A 19,654-nucleotide genomic window follows, 5' to 3' on the forward strand; every position below is an offset into this window, starting at 1 on the left:
ATTCTAGTAAATCGAAAAGTCGTCCAAAATTTTGTCCCATTTGGGGCAGGTTTGGGTATAAGCTTCTCATATACCAGAGTTTCTCACAAGTGTGATGGTTTCGGTAGGGAACGTTTCACCTTTCTAGATGAAACGATATCCATTGCCTCTTCTCGATTTCAAATTTTTTCCTAGTGTCAACATAGAACAACAGGAGTGTTGTGTCAATTTTTGGGATTTTTCGGGGTTCGCTTGGACATTTTTATACATTAACTGAGTTTTCTATGCATTCATGTGCATAATTCAAATTTTAACTACATGCACATGCTCTAATGCATATAAATTAGTTGAAAATTCAAATATGTGTCCTTGGTTGCATGCTTAGGTCCCATGCAAGAAATGGGAATGAATGTCAAACACCCTGCCACCGTCACTCGGCCGCAAACATTGAGATACCTGGTTTTAAATTCTAGTAAATCCAAAGCTCGTCTGAGATTCATGAAACTTGGCATGCTGTCATGGAGCAGCATCAACATGCCGTGGTAAATTTTTTGTCCCATTTGGGGCAGGTTTGGGGATATGCTTCTCACAAACCAGAGCTTCTCACAACAAGCCTGATGGTCTCGGTAGGGAACGTTTCACCTTTCTGGACGAAAGGATATCCATTGCCTCTTCTGGATTTCAATTTTTTTCCTGGTGTCAACATAGAACAACAGGAGTGTTGTGTCAATTTTGGGGAGTTTTCGGGGTTCGCTTGGACATTTTTATACATTAACTGAGTTTTCTATGCATTCATGTGCATAATTCAAATGTGAACTACACGCACATGCTCTAATGCATAAAAATTGGTTGAAAATTCAAATCTGTGTCCTTGCTTGCATGCTTAGGTCCCATGCAAGAAATGGGAATGAATGTCAAACACCCTGCCACCGTCACTCGGCCGCAAACATTGAGATACCTGGTTTTTAAATTCTAGTAAACTCGTCTGAAATTCTTGAAACTTGGCATGCTATCATGGAGCGGCATCAACATGTCATGGTAAATTTTTTGTCCTATTTGGAGCAGGTTTGGGGATATGCTTCTCACAAACCAGAGCTTCTCACAACAAGCCTGATGGTTTCGGTAGGGAACGTCCCACCTTTGGGGACGAAACGGTATCCATTGCCTCTTATTGCTTTCAAAAAATTTCTCGTGTCAACATAGAATAACAGGAGTGTTGTGTCAATTTTGAGATTTTTCAGGGTTTGTTTGGACATTTTTATGCATTGATTGAGTTTTCAATGCATTTATGTACATAATTCAAATTTGAACTACATGCACATGCTCTAATGTTTATAAATTGGTTGAAAATTCAAATATGTGTCCTTGCTTGCATGCTTAGGTCCCATGCAAGAAATGGGAATGAATGTTAAACACCCTGCCACCGTCACTCGGCCACAAACATTGAGATACCTGATTTTTAAATTCTAGTAAATCCAAAACTCGTCTGAAATTCATGAAACTTGGCATGCTATCATGGAGCGGCATCAACATGCCGTGGTAAAATTTTTGTCCCATTTGGGGCAGGTTTGGGTATATGCTTCTCACAAACCAGAGCTTCTCACAACAAGCATGATGGTTTCGGTAGGGAACGTCCCACCTTTGGGGACGAAACGATATCCATTGCCTCTTATTTCTTTCAAAAAAATTCTCGTGTCAATATAGAAAAACAGGAGTGTTCTGTCAATTTTTGGGATTTTTCGGGTTCGTTTGGACATTTTTTTGCATTAATTTAGTTTTCAATGCATTTATGTGCATAATTCAAATTTGAACTACATGCACATGCTCCAGTGCATATAAATTGGTTCAAAAATCAAATCTTTGTCCTTGGGTGTATGCTTAGGTCCCATGCAAGAAATGGAATGAATTTCAAACACCAGGGCACTGTTGATTGCCGGCAAAACATTGAGATACTTTGTTTTTAAATTCAAATAAATCCAAAACTCGTCTGAAATTCATGAAACTTGGCATGCTATCATGGAATGGCACCCGACATGCTGTGGTATTTTTCGTGTCCATTTTGAGAGAAGGCGCACTCGAATAACAACCAAAAAGGCATTTTGAAAAAATAGCTGCCACTTTAATATCTCAAACGTTTGTATAATTCAAACCGTGTGCGTTCTGTTAACCATTCACGTGACACCACGTGTCTTGGTTTTAATGGCTATAGGTTTTAATGGCTCTTGATCGCAAACATTTTAGATAGAACACCCGTATGCAAAGTGAGAGCAGGATTTGTGCATCTTTTCAACGCAAACGGTTCTTTTGGATGACCCGTGTACAACCAATTACAAACAATTTGGTAAGATTTGCATCTGTCATATTGGGTATGTTGCCATTTGTCAAATTGGAAAGATTGACAGTTGTTGATCTAGTAACATTGCCATTTGTCCACATTGTAACACTACGATTGTCAAAATATAAAGCTAAAAATCACTAGTAGTATCTAATTTTTGCAACTAAAATTCAGTAATTAAGCATAGATGGAGGCGAGGAGGCGTGTTCAGCCGGGCGTGCAGCGGGCGGCGCAGTACTATTTGATTTGACAGCGGGCGGCGCAGTTCCCGATACTGCTTTAATGCAGACGAGGGAGAGGGTAGCGGTTCCCGAAATGTTGAACGGCCAATGATGCATCCTCCTTCAATTAGCTTCGTGAATGCATGAGGGAAGTAATGGGAGGAGGACCGGGAAGAGGCAGCATAATGTGAATGCAACGCAGTTTGCACTCATATAAAGGTGCTCCTCTATTCCAATGCATCTACCACATCGTACGCACCTATGCATTTGCCTAAGCACCTACACTAAGCGCAAAAGTGCTCACTCCAGACCCATGGCGATGATGCGCGCGAGCGGCCAGCGGCTGTGCCAGATGGTCCACGACGCCGGCCTGCGGCATGGCACCGAGAATCGCCTTCAGACGGTGTTGGCGACCGGCTGGTGGATGGCCGCCGTCGACGCCAGCTATGACTCTCAGTTGGACCAGATGATCGTTGCCACCACCAACAAGTTCACCGTCGTCAATAAGCTCACGGACGACATCGCCGTACTCCGCCAGCCCACGCACTCGGGCTCCTCATTGCCTGCCACCCCTAATCGGCCTCCATGGTCGGAACCTCTTTCGAGCACTAGTGGCCCTGCGACTGCCCGCCGACGCCACGAAGAATGTCCACCTGGAGGCCGTGCTCGCCGCGAGGCGCCTCGACCTGTAAGAATTCGTCGACCTACACATCCACGTGTACGAGAAAATCGTGTACATATGTATCTACAAGGCTAGTGAGGATGCTACGACGTTGGCCTTCTTCAACCGGCTAGAAGCCTTGGATGCCTTTGCTAAGAAGCACCTTGACCTCGCCACAAAAGCCGTCGCTCCTTAGCTGCCGGTCGGTGGCCCGGCGCACTGAGTTGAGGAGGAGGAGGTCGTACGTTGATGGATGCATCTTTCTTCTTGCCTCCTGTAACCACCAATACGATCGCATCATCGTGGCCTTAATTCTTATTGTGCTATTGCATTCTCGTTCGAGCCAATACAGACATGTGCGATCCCTTTGCTTAATTATATGCATCACTGTAACTAGTACTCCATCCATCAATTTATAAGTTGTGCTGCCAGTTTGTCAAATTAGCCTCTGTGTACTTGTTCTTGAATTAACCACCGGGCCTTTTTGCCGCGTATCATACACATCTTGTTAAGTTGAACCATTTATGTTCTCTTCCCTAATCGAAAACAGTTCATTCGACTGAACTGTATGCCGTATATCACACACACCTTGATCTAGTTAACTGTTTCTGTTGCTTTCTCTAATAGCAAACAGTTCATCGGAGCGAACTGTATGCCGTATATCGCACACACATTGATATGGCTGCCCGTTTATGTTGTTCTGTCTAATCGCAAACAGTTCGTCTGGATCAACTGTATGCCCTGCTTCGCACACGTAACTAAAATCTGAACTGTGTTTGATGCATCTGTCATCGCAAACGTTTTGCACCTTTTTTGACGGTTTTTTACACCACCGTTTGCGATTATTGCATCGCACACAGTTTCGTCGAAGGGTCTTTGATCATAGTGTCGCGTTAGCAGCATCCTGCAGTAGTGGTAGCGCAGGCTGCGAGAAGCGCTACTAGTAATTACCAGTAGCGCCCTTTCCAGGAAGCGCTACTACTAAGTGGATATAGTAGTAGCGCGGTAAACCCACGCTACTGCTAACCTTTAGCTGTAGCGTTGTAGCAGTAGCGCTGTCACCCGCACTACTGGTAGGCCAAAAACCCGCGCTACTGCTAGGCTTTTCCCTAGTAGTGTGTATATGGGAGCATCTTCCTTATTATCGTCGCTTTGGCTATGTAGAAAAGATTTTGTTTTAATGCCAAGATTTATTCTCCTTTGCAGGTTATTTTAGATGCACTCACTAGCTACATTGAATGGAGTACCAATCCATGTTTGAGGCTATGTGTATGTGTTGGAGCAAGTGTCCAGAGAAGTTTTTACCCGACATAGGTGGTAGCATACTAATGGTTCTTGCACCAACTGCTTTCCTTATTTCCTTTACGACTTGGTCGATCGCTAGTTCTTGACATGTTACTTGGTTCATGAAGATCATTGACTCAATTCTTGATTGTTGTTGGTACCAGTGGCGGATCTAGGGTGGGTTCATGGGCCATGGCCCCACAAACAATTTACAAGTTTTGCTTTAACTAGTAACTAGTGCAATATTTGTCCATCATACTAATTTTGGTGTAGTGTAGAATATTTTTTCCCTAGCCATTGGAGTGTTGTCCATAATTGCCACCACATTGTCAAATCCTAAATCCGTCACTGGTTGGTACCTGGGTCTTCTATGCACGTTGCGCACTAGTTTTCTTTCTTTTAATTCTTGGATTGATACATAGCTAATGGTTTTGTTAGTTGATTGATATTTCAAGAACGGAGTTACTTATCGGAATAAGAACAGAGTGAATTGAACATGGCAATGGGTACCTGCAAACCCGGCGGGTAAAACCGCTATAGGGTAAGGGTTTGAGAAAAATAAATACCCATTGTTTTATAAATGGGAAAAAGGTGTACCCGCTGGGTAAACCAGGTACGGGTATGGCAAGGCAATACCCATACCCGCATACCCGTATACTAATTTCTTCTAACAGGTAGGTCCCATGTGTCATTCAGTAAAGAAAAAAACTAGTTTCTTTACGCTAGGCTAACGCAACGGCTAGCACTACTAGGGAAAAGTTTATACACAGAATCTTACCAGCAGCGCGCGGTTTAAAACAAGGCGCTACTGCTACTTAGCAGTAGCGTGTGAAAACAAACCGTGCTACTACTAGCCGCGTAGCAGCAGCGCGCTAGGTGAAAATGGCGCTACTACTACTACTACAATTGCCATGACGTAGCCGCCAGACTAGGTATAGTAGTAGCGCCGGTTTCGCAAAAGCGCTAGTGCCAATGAACTTAGCAGCAACGCTTTTCTCCCACCCTCGCTACTGATAAGTTTAATCTCTAATTAAGATTAGTCCCACCTCATTCCGTGAACAGAGTGTTTACCACCTTAAATACGTTACTTCTCAAACCATCACAACCACTTGGTCTTCATTGAACTCTATGTGTAGGATCTGTATTCCGCAATAAACCGGTGAAGATTCCTATTGACAATCTAGATTCTACATAAAAAGATCATTGATGACCAATTTTTTTTTTAGATGCTTAGCCTTAGTAGTAGCGCGTTTTGCATAAGGCGTTGCTGCTACAGGAATAGCAGTAGCGCTTCTCGCTTAAAAAGTGCTACTGCTATGTTGTTTAGCAGCAACGCTTTATCTCAAAGAGCGCTGCTGCTAAACGCCATCCTATCTTCCCCAACCGGCCACCCCCACTCTCCCTCTCCACTCTCACTCTCCCCCGCACCCCCCGTCGTCTACCGCCGCCGCCGTTCCCCGACCACCGTCGTCGCCCGCCGCCGCCGACGCTCCTGCTCCTCCTCCATTGAGGTAGTCCCTCATTCCCTCCTCCTCCCTCCTCCTCCTCTCTCCTCCCTTCTCCTCCTCCCTCCTCCCTACCGCGCCCCTCCCTCCTCCTCCGGCCGCCCCCTCCTCCCTCCTCCTCTGGCCAAGCCCTCCGCCGGCAGCCCTCCTCCCTCCTCCCACCCCCTCCTTCCTCCTCCCACCGCCCCTTCCTCCTCCTCCGGCCCGCCCCTCCTCCCTCCTCCCTCCCAAGTAGTTAAAATTTTATTACTGTTCTTAGTTGAATTAGTAAGTGCTTAGTTGAATTAGTAAGAAAATTAATTATTTTTATTTATAGTAAGTGCTTAGTTGAACTAGTTGAATTAATAGAACTAGTTTATTTTTAGTAAGAAAATTTAGGTATATGAGATTTGATGATCTAATTAAAATTTTACTATAGAACTAGTTTATTTTTAATAGAAAAATAATAGAACTAGTTTATTTTTAGTAAGTGCTTAGTTGAATTAATAGAACTACTTGAATTTATGTCATTATCACTTTGTCATCAAAGAATGCTATATGAGATTTGATGATCTAATTAAAATTTTACTTGGTGGAATATGCAGGCTTTGTAGAGTCATGTCTCCTTGGAGTGATCGTCATCCGAGCTACCTCTACTTCCTCTACACCCGAGTCGGTGAGCCAAAAGTCCACCTCCTCCTTCTCCACTCCTCGGTGTTGAATAGAGTAGAACTAGGGTATTTAGTTATGCTTCTTAACCAAATGAAATGTTCGCATTATAAGATATATTGAAATGTTTTTGTCAATATTGAACCATTGAAATGCAATGAGCACCAGTTTATGCTCATGTGCGAAGTGTTGATTCATTTATGAGTGGCCTATGTTTTGCCGGAGTGTTGATTCATTTCCGTTCCGGCAAATTTCAGGCGCTCGATATGTCCTATTTTAGCAAAGGTCATGCCGGATTTTCCCGTGAATTTAAGCATGACTTGTGCTATAATATGTAGGAAATATCGAGTGCCCGGATTTATGTGTTGAGTTTCCTGGTAGTTTCCTTCGATAGATTATCAATTAATGTTTCAACTATGAACATAGGAAATGTCTGACGACGAAAAGGATTTTGGTATGTGCGAATACTGCGAAGACGAGCGCGGCCTGTGCGACAGAAATTTCCTACTCGATGGTAGGAGCTTCAGCATCAAGCTGGATGAGACCTTCGAAGTGGATACAGTAAGTCACAACGACAAGTCTTTTTTCGTAATTAAGCATGACTTCTGCTTCTTTTGCTTCAACTTATAATTTTAATTTTTTACTATTCTACTGGCGTATCCCCTGCCATGCAAGAATTTTTGTCTTGGATAAGATTGGTTTCAGCCCTATGGAAACTATGGAGGTAAAGAGAGTTAACTTGAGGACCGAGCATGGTTATACTTTTGCCGCAAAATTATACAATGCAGACATCTACACCTATTTTGAATGCAAAAATTGGAGAGCACTATGCAAGGCTTATGCATTTGAGTCTGATATGCTTATCACCTTTGATATTCGTCCGAAAGATGATATTAAAGGTAATATCGATATCTGGGTCGATGTGCAGACGCCTCCAGTTCTACCATTATGTGAGTTTCCCAACCATATTTATGTCTTGGATATTGTTTATTCAAAAATAGTTGACAACTAATTTCCATTGACAGCTTATTTCCATTCAAGCAAACATGTCCGGCGCTTGGTACACATGACCTACTACTGTCCCGGGGCTAAACTAAACTGCTAGGAGATAAGTCATTATGTTTCATGGCTGGAGGATCTTGATACTGTCAAGACAAATTTTTCCTGAACCTGAAAATCTTAGTACTCAAAACGTGCGACCAATAGTGTTTGTATTGAACTACGGTCACATCTATTTAGGAAAAATGGTAAGATTTTTACTATTTGTCCTCAGTGCATCTTTTGCATACATTATTTTTTAAGCTGAACTTCATTGCTAAGTATGTTACTACGATGTTCTTCAACAGGGACTCCCGATGATAGTTGTGCCTCATTGGATCGAGGCTAAAGGTCGCATGTCCATGGTTAGCTTACGGCCAAGACATCCTACATTGCACATGAGTGCATTCAGCATTTCTAAAAGCGAGCAAGTCTTAATAGTCAAAGGCTGGAGCAAAATTGTGAAGGATCGCAGAGAAGTACTAGGGGGCAGCAATCAGAAGCGCAGCCCACAATTAGGAGGCATGTTCATATGCATGATCCAATATGATGAATCAGGAGTGCTACACATGTTCTATGCTATTTTACCTGAGAGAGAGCAGCAGGAGTGATTAGCTAGCTAGAATGAGTGTTGGTGGTGATGACTATGATGATTTATTATTAGCTAGTGTTGGTGGTGATTATATAGTTACACTATGACTGTGGTGATTAAATAGTGTTGGTGGTAATGACTATGATGATTATTAGCTAGTGTTGTTGGTGATGATATGATGCAAGAGTTTTTATATTAATATGATGATGATGATGAGTTATTATATCAGTTGGTGAAAGAACCGCGGCTTAGTTTTAAGTGGATGGATCCTAAGTGATTAAGTCATGGATTATCGTGATAATCCATGACTTGGTCACTTAGGATCCATCCATTTGAAACTAATCCACGGTTCTTTCACCTAGTGATTTAATAACTCATTATAATGTAAAAACAATCTCTAAATTGCTACTGTATGAAAACTTATATAAATGTGTATGAATACAACGTAAAATAAAAAAGAAATAGAATACAGAATAATAGTAGTAGCGCGGGCAGTGAGACGCGCTACTAGTAATTACCAGTAGCGGCTGTTGCAGGACGCGCTACTACGAAGTAGATATAGCAGTAGCGCATGTCAACAAACGCTACCGCTAACCTTTAGCTGTAGCGCCATAACAGTAGCGTGGTTACCCGCGCTACTGATATGCCAAAAACCCGCGCTACTGCTAGGCTTTTCCCTAGTAGTGTAGCCTTGACCCAAAATCACCTCCTCTTATCCACGTGCATGATTTTGTTCAAATACGTTGATCTTTGTTTTGTGAACTCATGATTTCTCTAATTTTGTTGATCTTATGATATAGTCTCCTTCATTTGATCATTTTGAAGTAGGGGCTGCCGAAGTATTCTCAATAAAAGAAAAACATATAGAAAATTGTGTCCCTCTTGTTTGTCTTATAACTTGGAAAAATGAAGAAAGAATATATACAAATGTTTCTCTAAAACATCCACTTACAGGCTACTCATCCATGACCCATCAAAAAAAAGGCTCCTCATCCATGAATGTAATTGGACATTGTTTAGGGTCATCTAGTTAATGATTATTACTGTCCACTTCTAGAAATTAATACCACACTTTTCATTCCATCACGCATCAAATTGCAATGTACATGTGCTGAAATGCTAAAATGTGGTATATATGTGCTGAAACGTTGAAATATACTCCTTCCGTTCCTAAATATTTGTCTTTCTAGATATTTCACCAAATGATTACATATGGAGCAAAATAAGTGAATCTACACTCTAAAATATGACTATATACATTCGTATGTGATAGTCCATTTGAAATCTCTAAAAAGACAAATATTTAGGAACGGAGGGAATACATGCTAAAACGTTGTGTATGCGTGCGGAAATGCTGAAAAATACATGATAAAGTGTGAATTGGGGTAAGAAGGCAATGATGGGTATTTTCACCGCGTGTATTATCCGCACCCGACCAAATACGGATGTGGGAACAATTTAAAACCCGAGATGCGGGTACGGATACGAGTCCTGCTGCAGTTAGTATTTGAAGAGCGATCGGCTCAATCCTGCTGCAGTTAGTATTTGCAACTGATCCGTTCTTGAAGTTGGTAGCAAGAGAAATTGAACTAGTAGTAGGATAAAGTGGTAGAGTGGCATGCTAAAGATGGACACCATGATCTGAGCACAGATCAGATCAAGCCATCAGCCATGGCCAAAATATTCCTTTTGGGCACAAATCCAAACATATTTGGCTGCCTGGTCCGGCCCGTTGGCCTCGTGCCTCGCCAGTCCCGACCCCCCCCCCCCCCCCCCCCCACCCGCCTGCGCTATTCTTGCTTGCGCTCGCGTCTCCCCTCGTGTCCTCCTCCCACCCCCCTCCCCTCCCCTCCACCGCCCGCCACGGGAAGTCCTCGGCGAGCCGCGCCAGATCCGCCGGAGCAGCGGGCTCGCATCCGTCACCCGCATCGCCCCCCGTCTCGCGTCGGGCTCCCCGCCACCGGATGGAGAGAGGGAGGGCGTGAGATCGACCGCGCGCCCCCGATCGGACCGGACCCCGCCGAGGAGCCGCGAGCGGGCGAGCTCGATCCGACCGCGGGAGCGCCGCGCCCACCGGATCGGGGCTGGCAGCCGAGGGATCCGAGCCGGGGAGGAGACAGGTGGTGGTGATTGGTCGGTCTCTGCTTCTTCTTCCCGCGCGCGTGCGGACCCTCGATGGAATCGGCGCGTGCCGGATCGGAGAGGGCCGGTGAGTGCTCTGCCTCTGCTGGGATTGTTATTGTATATTGTCTGCTCGACGGTCGTGAGATTTGGTTGGATCCTGTAGTTTGTTTGAGGCTCGGCCTGCTGATCTAGGCTGATGTGGTGTTGATGCAATTGCTAGTGGTTGATGCTGCGTGGCTTATGATGTTACGCCGATTACCTTCGTTAGGGGATGCCTGCTGATCTAGGATGCTGTGGTGTTGATGCAATTGCTAGTCGTAGCTGCTGCTTGGTTTAGGATGTTACGGCGATCCGTCAGATCTTCGCTGCTAAACGAGTTGATGCGCGAGATCTCGGCCCGAGTTGTTGCTTTGTTACAGCCTTACATGCGAATTGGTTCTTGCGTAATCATGCCGTAGCTCTTGTTAGCACTTAAGAAGTCAAGGGCATTAGTTGTCAGCAGTTGGATTCGATGACCAGCCAAGGCGTCAAGGAATCGCCCGAGCTCCAACCTTGTGCATTGGTGCACTGGTGTTGAGTGTTGACTTATCCTGGTTCGCGTGTATGCATAGCAATAAGCACTTAATTGGTTGGGTACTATGCTGCTATCATATGGAAATCGTGTCACATGTTCATGTTTTGTGTTGTAGTCTGCACTTAATTAGGGTGGTCCAGGCGTGATTTCATCCACTTGGATGAGATACATAGTTATGATCATGTACGTGTCTTGTGAATAGTTGGTGCAGGCTGGACTAGAGCAGGGGGTAATGGTAGGATGTCTGTGTCATAGCAGAAACCTGGTGATCCAGTGTGAGGCCCAGTTGCCTGGGGAGGCCTCAATTGCGATGTAATGCTGTTTGACCAAACAAAAATAGAACGGCGGTGAATGATGAACTTGACAGCCTTTAATATGTATGATTGTTGCTATTAGCCTCATGATAAATCAGGCTACAATAAGTGGCCGAATTAAGTACACCAAGTTGGTGTGCTGTGTGCCCATAACCACTGTGTTTATATTCATCTGTGGTGCATGTGACTCCCTAGACAGTAGGTAGGTTGATTGACAGGATGCTATGGTAATTGGATGCAACTATGCTGTGAGGCAGCTATCCTTATTTGCAACTTTGGGCTATTTATGCAAGCTTAGCTTCACTTTATCCTAGTTTTGTTGTGATTGAGCCTTTTGTTTAAAATGGCAGTGCCAGTAAAAGGCACGAACAAAACGTTAGCTGTGAATTGATCTTCCATAATATTTTTGGCACTCTACAGAGTGCAATGCTATTTTACAGTGTTATCTTTTATGCTACATAGGATATCACTAATTTACCATTCTTGAGACTTAAGCTAATTCATTGAATCTTCCTGCTTTAGGCACTATGGATTCACCGGAGCCAAGAATCGAGGTCGAACAGAAACCTGTTCTTGCTAGTAACACTAAAGAGCAGGTCATTATTTGATTTATTATAAATATATTTTATACAACCTTTTCTCCCTTTTTCTGATTGTTGCAATACCTTCTTCTACCTCAGACCATTCCTGTGAAGGATGAGAAAACTGTTAAACCCACTATTTCACTTGATTCAAGTGTTATCAATCTACCAAGTGATGTACAAGCCCAGGCTGGCACATCCAACATAGGTGGGGAGCATAATGTTCTGTATCCGCAACACATGTATTCCTCTCAGGCACAGCCATTCTATTACCAAGGTGAGTTAAATTTTGTGCTGCACATATAAAGTCATATCTTTTGGCTGCATGGTTGTTATTCCCTTGTTTTCGAAGGAAGTATATTTTTACACTAACATGTATAGTTCATCATCTGAGGGCAAAATTAATAAGAGATAATAATCGAAGAAGCACCATCAGATGCTATTTGGGAGTATATGTAGTACCGAAAGGATCTCTAAAGTTGTCATTTATTATGAAATTGCCTGTGACCTGTAAGGATTCATATGCATTCTGCAGTGAATAAATAATGAAATAATAAGAACATAGGCCCAGTTTGATATTTTTATCATATATAGTGTTGGACTATATTGCTATTTTTATTATGGAGAGAGCATATTTGTTGCCATCATGATTTTAATGTCTTCTGAATTTTGGAACTTTTCTCTCGAGTTGGTGAATGATATTATTGGGTCTGTGGGCATGAGCAGGTCCAGGATATGAGAATCCTCCAAATGAATGGGATGTATATCCTCCTTATGCGGAAGGATTGGAAGCGGGTCCAGCGGTAAGTTGATTTGCCTAGTTGTCAAGTATTTCTGTGATGTTTTCTTTTTCTCAGTTTTCAGTTTTTTTTAAGGTTGTGTACAATGAGGATCCTTCAATGATGTACCATGGTGGCTATGGCTATGACCCTTATGCTCATTATTCTCCTATCTCGACGCCGGTACCGGCTGGTGTTAGTGGAGATGGTCAGCTCTACTCTCCTCAGCAGTTCTCCTTCTCGGCTCCTTACTACCAGCAACCAGTACAACCTGGCATGCCGTATTTAAGCTCTCCTACTCCGATATCACAGGGTGAGACAATGATGCCAATTGACCCAACACAAGGAGCTTTTATGGCTGACACTCTGAGCCCAAACAGCTTCCTTTTTGGACCAAGACCGGGTTATTATCTATCTCATGCTTTGTTTAAAATATGTTCATTTAAGCCCCATGCTTAGGTGTGATTATAACTGTGTTCCTTGAAATGCTATTTTGCAGAATGGTTTAGATCGTCAGAAGGAACTGGTTCATTTCCATCACCTGCAGCTTCACCTCAACCATTTGGTGGTGTTTCAGGGCCGTTTGGACAAAGCAACTTTCCTATGGCTTCTGGGATGGTATTCTTTTCACATTACATCTCTTGTCACATAAGAATAATAACAATTTAGACATTTCAACAATAATTTTTTTATCTCCATTTATTTGTAAGAAACATAGTCCCAAGAAAACTACTACTCCATCTGATGTGTCTCTTACTCTTATAACGCGACTTTTAAACCCCTAGTTCACTCATTCATGCTTCTCACATTTACCATAAAACTTGAAAGTTCAAACTCCTCTACCTAAACATTTTCATTGAAGAGTTTGGACGCAATGACTTCCGATATGCCATATCATGATGACAAAACGACAAAAACATGACCAAGTCCTGTACTAGATTAGTCTGACACTGCTCTAGTTGCAATTTGGGCTGAAGCTCTGCTTCCAGATGCAATCAGCGCTTGCTGGACGTGTACACACCAGCTTATATTAGAATGATGGCATGTTCTTTCTGTGCTGATGTATATGATAATTTGACAACAACACTTGGTGATTATAACAAGACAGGATCTAAATCATTAGTACTAGGATCTAAACTTGGCTTTCCGCAATTTCAGATGTCCCCTCAGCAGAAGTCTTTCTTTGGTTTTGGAACTCCCGGTGACTCGTATGGAAGAGGCTTCTCTCATAGTGGTGGTTTCCCACAAGCCACTAACTACGGGGGTCCTTTCCCTGGCTATGGCATGAATGGCAGAAGTTTTATTCCAATTGATAAAGGGCGCAGGAGAGGAAGGGGTAATTCTTTGTTATGCAGCTGTGACGGTCCACTTGACTTCCTCAATGAGCAAAGCCGGGGTCCACGTGCCACCAGGCCTAAGAAGCAACCAGAGGATGATAGTAAAGATGAGAAGCCTTCTGTTGGACTTGACCAGGAGCCATACAACAGGGCTGACTTTGTTACCGAGTACAAAAATGCTAGATTTTTTATCATAAAATCATACAGCGAAGATAATGTGCACAAGAGCATCAAATATGGTGTTTGGGCTAGCACTACAAATGGAAACAAGAAATTAGACGCAGCCTATCATGAAGTGAAGGACAAGGAAGAACATTGTCCCATTTTTCTGTTGTTTTCGGTAATAAAAAACTTTGTCCTGTTTCCCTGTCAGTGTTTTCAGGGGCTCTCTGTTTGTTACCTTGCATATGTTATTCCTCACTGAGAATTGGAAACTGGACCAATATGTGCAGGTGAATGCTAGTGCACAGTTCTGCGGTGTTGCGGAGATGACCGGCCCAGTGAATTTCGAGAAGAGTGTGGACTACTGGCAGCAAGATAAGTGGACTGGCCAGTTCCCTGTTAAGTGGCACATAGTGAAGGATGTTCCAAATAATCTCTTCCGCCATATAATTCTTGAGAACAATGAGAACAAGCCTGTAACCAACAGCCGGGACACACAGGAGGTACAATGCTTTTGAATAGCATTTTCCTTTGTTACTTGGTTTGCACATTTGTTGTCTTATAGTTACTCTTATTTATTTCATAATGATATCACTCGTCAAATTGGTAGGATACAGCATACATGGTTCCATAGGAACAACTGACAAGTGCTAACGTTGGTAATGCTCTGTTTTCAACTAGTTGATGTTAAAAAATTGAGCTTATTGTAGGTGAAACTCGAACAAGGACTGGAGATGCTGAAAATCTTCAAGGACCATGAGGATGATGTGTCAATCCTTGATGACTTTGACTTTTACGAGGAACGTGAGAAGGCCCTGCTGGAGAATAAGGCGAGGCTGCATCAGCAACAACAGATATCCAGCTCCTGTGTTGCTGATCCCAAGAGGCCCTCGACTGTACCAACTGACCTGGTGGGTCATGGCACCAAGACTCCTAGCGTTGTTGAGCCCAAGAAGCCCTCGACCGTACCCACTGATGTGGTGGGTCATATCACCAAAACTTTTGCACAGGCCGTGCGGCTTGGCGAGGCCAAGAGTGTGAGCCCTTCTGGCGAGAAAGTCCTCGGTGGAGATTCATCTGCTGCTGCAAAGCCTGTTGAAGTGAAAGAGAGCAGTTGAAGTGCGATTTGGCTGTGGTTGAAATTCAAATCATGTGCTTCCTCATCAGAAAGCTGGGTGCATAAAGACATCTGGTGCCGACAAAATATGAAGGCGTGGGTGAAGATGACGGATGGTGGCGTCCTGTGGTTCTGGTCAAGCATGATGTACACTAGGAAGATACATAGGGCATGCCCTTGCCAACCTTGGATGGAAGCTTAGTGGAGTAGCTTCTTACATAGTTCCTCTTGCTTTCATCTCTTCTGTACTTTTCTTTTTTCTGTCTCAGTTTCCTTTTGCGTTTAATATATATGGGTATGTTTATTCCTTGGTGGGCAGTAGGTTAAGGTGGAGAGCTGCAGTTTTTGTGCAAGCCCTCTGTAAGTTCAATGTTGGGTCGCAGATGAATAAAGCTATTCTGTTTAATTTTCCTCTTTCTTTGAGCTGTAATTTCCTTGTCACTTATTAATGGTGCAGTTCTGAACAAGATTCATCTATATGTGCAGCATTGCATGTAATAAGCAATAGAGACGAAGTCCTACAGGGCAACTTTCTGCGTACTTCCTATGGAATGGCTAATTCCAGAGTAGCAAAATACGCAGTCTTCTTTTTGTACTGTACTTTCATAATCTTGCGAATTTCATATACGTGGTTGTTTGTTTTGAAACATTGCCAACTTATTTACTCATTTTCGCTCAGATGGATAAACAACATTATCTCACCCGGCTCCAAATCTCACCGAATCTTCCACCCACCCACCCACCTGCGCCAGCTCTAAAGATAGCGGCGGCGGCGGCGGGTGAGCTCGCGCATAACGGATCGATCCCAGCTCTAGAGGGGAGCAGCCATGGCGGGGGACGGCGACGAGGAGCCGCCGGCGACGGGCGGCGACAAGCTGATCCTGCGGGGCCTGCAGTTCCACGGGTTCCACGGCGTGAAGCAGGAGGAGAAGAAGCTGGGCCAGAAGTTCGTGGTCGACGTGGACGCCTGGATGGACCTCGCCGCCGCCGGGGACTCGGACGACATCGCCCACACCGTCAGCTACACCGACATCTACAGGTGATATGCACTACTCCCCATCTCGGGCAGAAGTACAGCTTCAGCTTCAGGTTCCTGACACCAGAGTCTGTAATGTCGCTGTGCAGGATAGCCAAGGGCGTGGTGGAAGGCCCGTCGCGCAACCTCTTGGAGTCGGTGGCTCAGTCGATCGCCGGCTCCACGCTGCTCGAGTTCCCCCAGATCTCCGCCGTCCGGGTGAAGGTCGGGAAGCCCCACGTCGCGGTGCAGGGCATCGTCGACTACCTGGGTGTGGAGATACTGAGGCGCAGAGGGGCATGAGCACAAGAACTGAACAGAATTCATCTCAGTTGAGCCGATCGATCTCTGTCTCTTATACCTATGTGTGAATGAACATATGTTGATTGCGCTCATGAAACAAGAATCACGAACAGAATAATTTCTGAAATGGGGATCATGTTCTTGCCTGCATATAATAGTTTCTGAACATTTTTTTAGAAGAAAAGGCCACAGGTCCCTGCTCAGTAGAGAGCAAAATTACCAGTTTGTGAGGTGTATAAGTGCAGGAGAGAGCATCATAAACCAACCAGATCTCAACCCACTGAGTCCTCCTGGCCATGATGCTGCATCACCTGCATGTGTTTGGATGGATCTACGACGAGGGAGGGTCAGGTCACTCCCCGGTTTTGTAAGCTCAAGGTTGGTAAAGTAATCAACCACACACGTCGTGCAGGAAACTAAGAGAAGGATGCCAATGATATTGAGTTGTCAGAATCCACAAACAATCAGCCATTGCTAGCTTCGACGCCACCCCGAGCCAGCACCTGCAACTACCGAAAGGATTTGTCTGAGTGTTGGAGAGCATTGCCTTCAACGGCCAAGGCCACGGCATGTCTTCAGGTGGAACATCGACAAAATCAAAATGACGACCTACACATGGCTCTGGCTATGACAGTGAGACGTGCAGGCCGTCCAAACTCTGCCCGGGAACTGATACGGCACCCTTACCCTTTGAAACTCTTGGCCTTTCCCATTGACATGTAGGATAATTGTTTCACTCCAACATCTCATACTTGATTAAGAATAAAAGAGATGGTTTGGCGACATGTTATACCGAGCTATTGATCTTTAGCTAGCTAGCTTCACCATTTATACCGGGAGTTTGCAGCTAGATCATACAATTATGGCCACGTGGTCATGCATATATCATTTGGGCATCTACATCTCGTGTTGTGATATTTTTTCCTTTCACCTAACTGGCACGAAGGGTCTTCTGTCTTACTTGAAGTAATAAGCATGTAAAAATGATGTGGGTGGCGCTTTCTAGGTTCGGGCTCCGCACGGACTATGATCTGTCAAAACAGATCCCTACTTGTGCCTGCTGCGGTTGCCTTGGCCTGTTGGCCCTGGTGGTACTCCGTTCCAGTTCAGAGCAGATTAAAATAGAATATCACACTATATCCCAGAAAAGAAACTTGTTATAGCGTAGGGCACAAAACTTGGAAATTCATTTTTCATGAAGAAAATGTATAAGAGACATTGATTGCGTTTATGAAATATGACTGAAACATAGGAATATTATTAAAAATAGTTGGAACTTTGAAATAATTTAATGTTTCTAAAACTATTTCTAAAACAATGTAAAATGTGGTAAAATTCAACCATTTGAAAATTACACACTAGTGCAGCTGTCCTATGCAAACAGTTAAAACGTCCTTCCGCCAACACAATTTTCAATTGTCGCCTTGCAAAGGTGTGCGAAAGGGAGGGTATATCGCGCACGATACAGATTAATCATTTGTGATAGCTCCGCCCACCGGTGGCCCAGTCGATCGCCGGCACCACGCTGCCCGAGTTCCCCCAGATCTCCGCCGTCTGGTTGAAGGTCGGGAGCCCCACGTCACGGTGCAGGGCGTCGTCGACTACCTGGGGGTGGAGATACTGAGGTGAAAAGAAGCATGAGCATAAGAACTGAACAGAATTAATCTCAGTTGAGCCGATCGATCTCTATGTCTTATATTATCTATGTATGAACATATGTTGATTGCGCTCATGAGATAAGAATCATGAACGGAATAATTTCTGAAATGGGGATCATGTTCTTGCCTGCATATGGTTTCTGAACATTTTTGTAGAAGAAAAGGCCACAGGTCCTGCTCAGTAGAGAGCAAAAGTACCAGTTTGTGAGGAGAGAGCATCATAAACCAACCAGATCTCAACCCATGGAGGTCCTGGTCATGATGTTGCATCAGCTGCATGTGTTTAGATGGATCGGCCTGCGGAGTACCAAAACCAGTGTGGATCTTAGTTTCCACTGACCCATTACGGCCAAAGCAGGGTCATGTCCCTTCTTGATTTGTTGTCAGAATCCACAGACAATCAGACATTCGACTCGAGCACGTTCACCGCTTGTCTCATAACTAAATTGAAGACGAACACTTAATGCTCATGTATATACCACTATGAAAAGGAAAGTAACAACAATGGGCTGCAGCATGAGTCGTCTAGCGACGATCTCGCTAGTTATCATCATCCTGCTCTTCATGCCAGGTGCAGTGCAATGGCACCCTGCTCAGTAGAGAGCAAAAGTACCAGTTTGTGAGGTGTATACAGCACAGGAGAGAGCATCATAAACCGACCGGATCTCAACCCACAGAGTCCTCCTGGTCGTGATGTTGCATCACCTGCATGTGTTTGGATGGATCTACGTGGAGTACCAAAACCGGTGTGGATCTCAGTTTCCACTGACCCATTACGACGGAAGGAGGGTCAGGCCCCTTCTCGATTTCGTAAGCTCGAGGCTAGTAAAGTGATCTCAGTTTCTACACACATCGTGCAGGAACCTAAGAGAGAAGCATGCCAATAACATTGAGTTGTCAGAATCCACGACTTCCACTCGAAGCAAACAATTCAGTTTTCACCACGCTCACTGCTTGTCTCCTAACTGAATCGAAGAGGTAGACTTGACGCTCATGTTGTATCACGTATATATACACTTGTCTCACCACTATGAAGCAAACAATCAGACAATGGGCTGCTGCATGAGTCGTCTCGCAATGATCTCGCTAGTTGTCCTCGTCCTGCTCTTCATGCCAGGTGCAGTGCAATGGCAGCTGCCGTTGCCAGCTTCCACGCCACCCCAAGCCAGCAACTGCCACTGCCGAAAGGTTTTGTTTGAGTGTGGGAGAGCAATGCCTTTGACGGCCAAGGCCACGGCCATGTCTTCAGGTGGAACATCGACAAAATCGGTTGGGCGACCTAGGTATGGCCCTGGCTACGACAGTAAGACGTGGAGATCGTCCAAACTCTGCCGGGGAACTGATGCGATGCACATACCCTTAAAACTCTTGGCCCTTCCCACTGCCCTGTAGGATATTTGTTTCACTCCAACATCGAATAAAAGAAA

The 19,654-nt window shown here is 44.3% G+C and overlaps 2 protein-coding genes across 2 annotated transcripts; both read left to right on the top strand.

The window, feature by feature from the left end:
- Positions 1–10,072: 10,072 nt before the first annotated feature.
- On the top strand, positions 10,073–15,669 carry LOC123180059 (YTH domain-containing protein ECT2). Its single transcript, XM_044592018.1, has 9 exons — positions 10,073–10,472; positions 11,798–11,871; positions 11,956–12,133; positions 12,583–12,659; positions 12,732–13,038; positions 13,135–13,253; positions 13,794–14,312; positions 14,425–14,637; positions 14,845–15,669. Exons 1-9 carry the CDS (start codon positions 10,439–10,441, stop codon positions 15,250–15,252), a joined length of 1,929 nt encoding a protein of 642 aa, XP_044447953.1. The 5' UTR covers positions 10,073–10,438; the 3' UTR covers positions 15,253–15,669.
- A 284-nt stretch (positions 15,670–15,953) lies between these two features.
- Positions 15,954–16,719, top strand: LOC123180060 (dihydroneopterin aldolase 2). Its single transcript, XM_044592019.1, has 2 exons — positions 15,954–16,290; positions 16,377–16,719. Exons 1-2 carry the CDS (start codon positions 16,079–16,081, stop codon positions 16,567–16,569), a joined length of 405 nt encoding a protein of 134 aa, XP_044447954.1. The 5' UTR covers positions 15,954–16,078; the 3' UTR covers positions 16,570–16,719.
- The last annotated feature ends 2,935 nt before the right edge of the window (positions 16,720–19,654 follow it).

Source organism: Triticum aestivum, chromosome 1D (assembly GCF_018294505.1).
Source record: "Triticum aestivum cultivar Chinese Spring chromosome 1D, IWGSC CS RefSeq v2.1, whole genome shotgun sequence".
Classification (NCBI taxonomy): domain Eukaryota; kingdom Viridiplantae; phylum Streptophyta; class Magnoliopsida; order Poales; family Poaceae; genus Triticum; species Triticum aestivum.

Bases quoted from the DNA above. Each gene is read 5' to 3' on its own strand.
- LOC123180060 (XM_044592019.1), top strand. From the start codon at position 16,079: ATGGCGGGGGACGGCGACGAGGAGCCGCCGGCGACGGGCGGCGACAAG. The intron at 16,291-16,376 runs GTGATATGCACT...GTCGCTGTGCAG, and splicing joins AGCTACACCGACATCTACAG to GATAGCCAAGGGCGTGGTGG.
- LOC123180059 (XM_044592018.1), top strand. From the start codon at position 10,439: ATGGAATCGGCGCGTGCCGGATCGGAGAGGGCCG. The intron at 10,473-11,797 runs GTGAGTGCTCTG...TTCCTGCTTTAG, and splicing joins TGCCGGATCGGAGAGGGCCG to GCACTATGGATTCACCGGAG. The intron at 11,872-11,955 runs GTCATTATTTGA...CTTCTACCTCAG, and splicing joins CTAGTAACACTAAAGAGCAG to ACCATTCCTGTGAAGGATGA.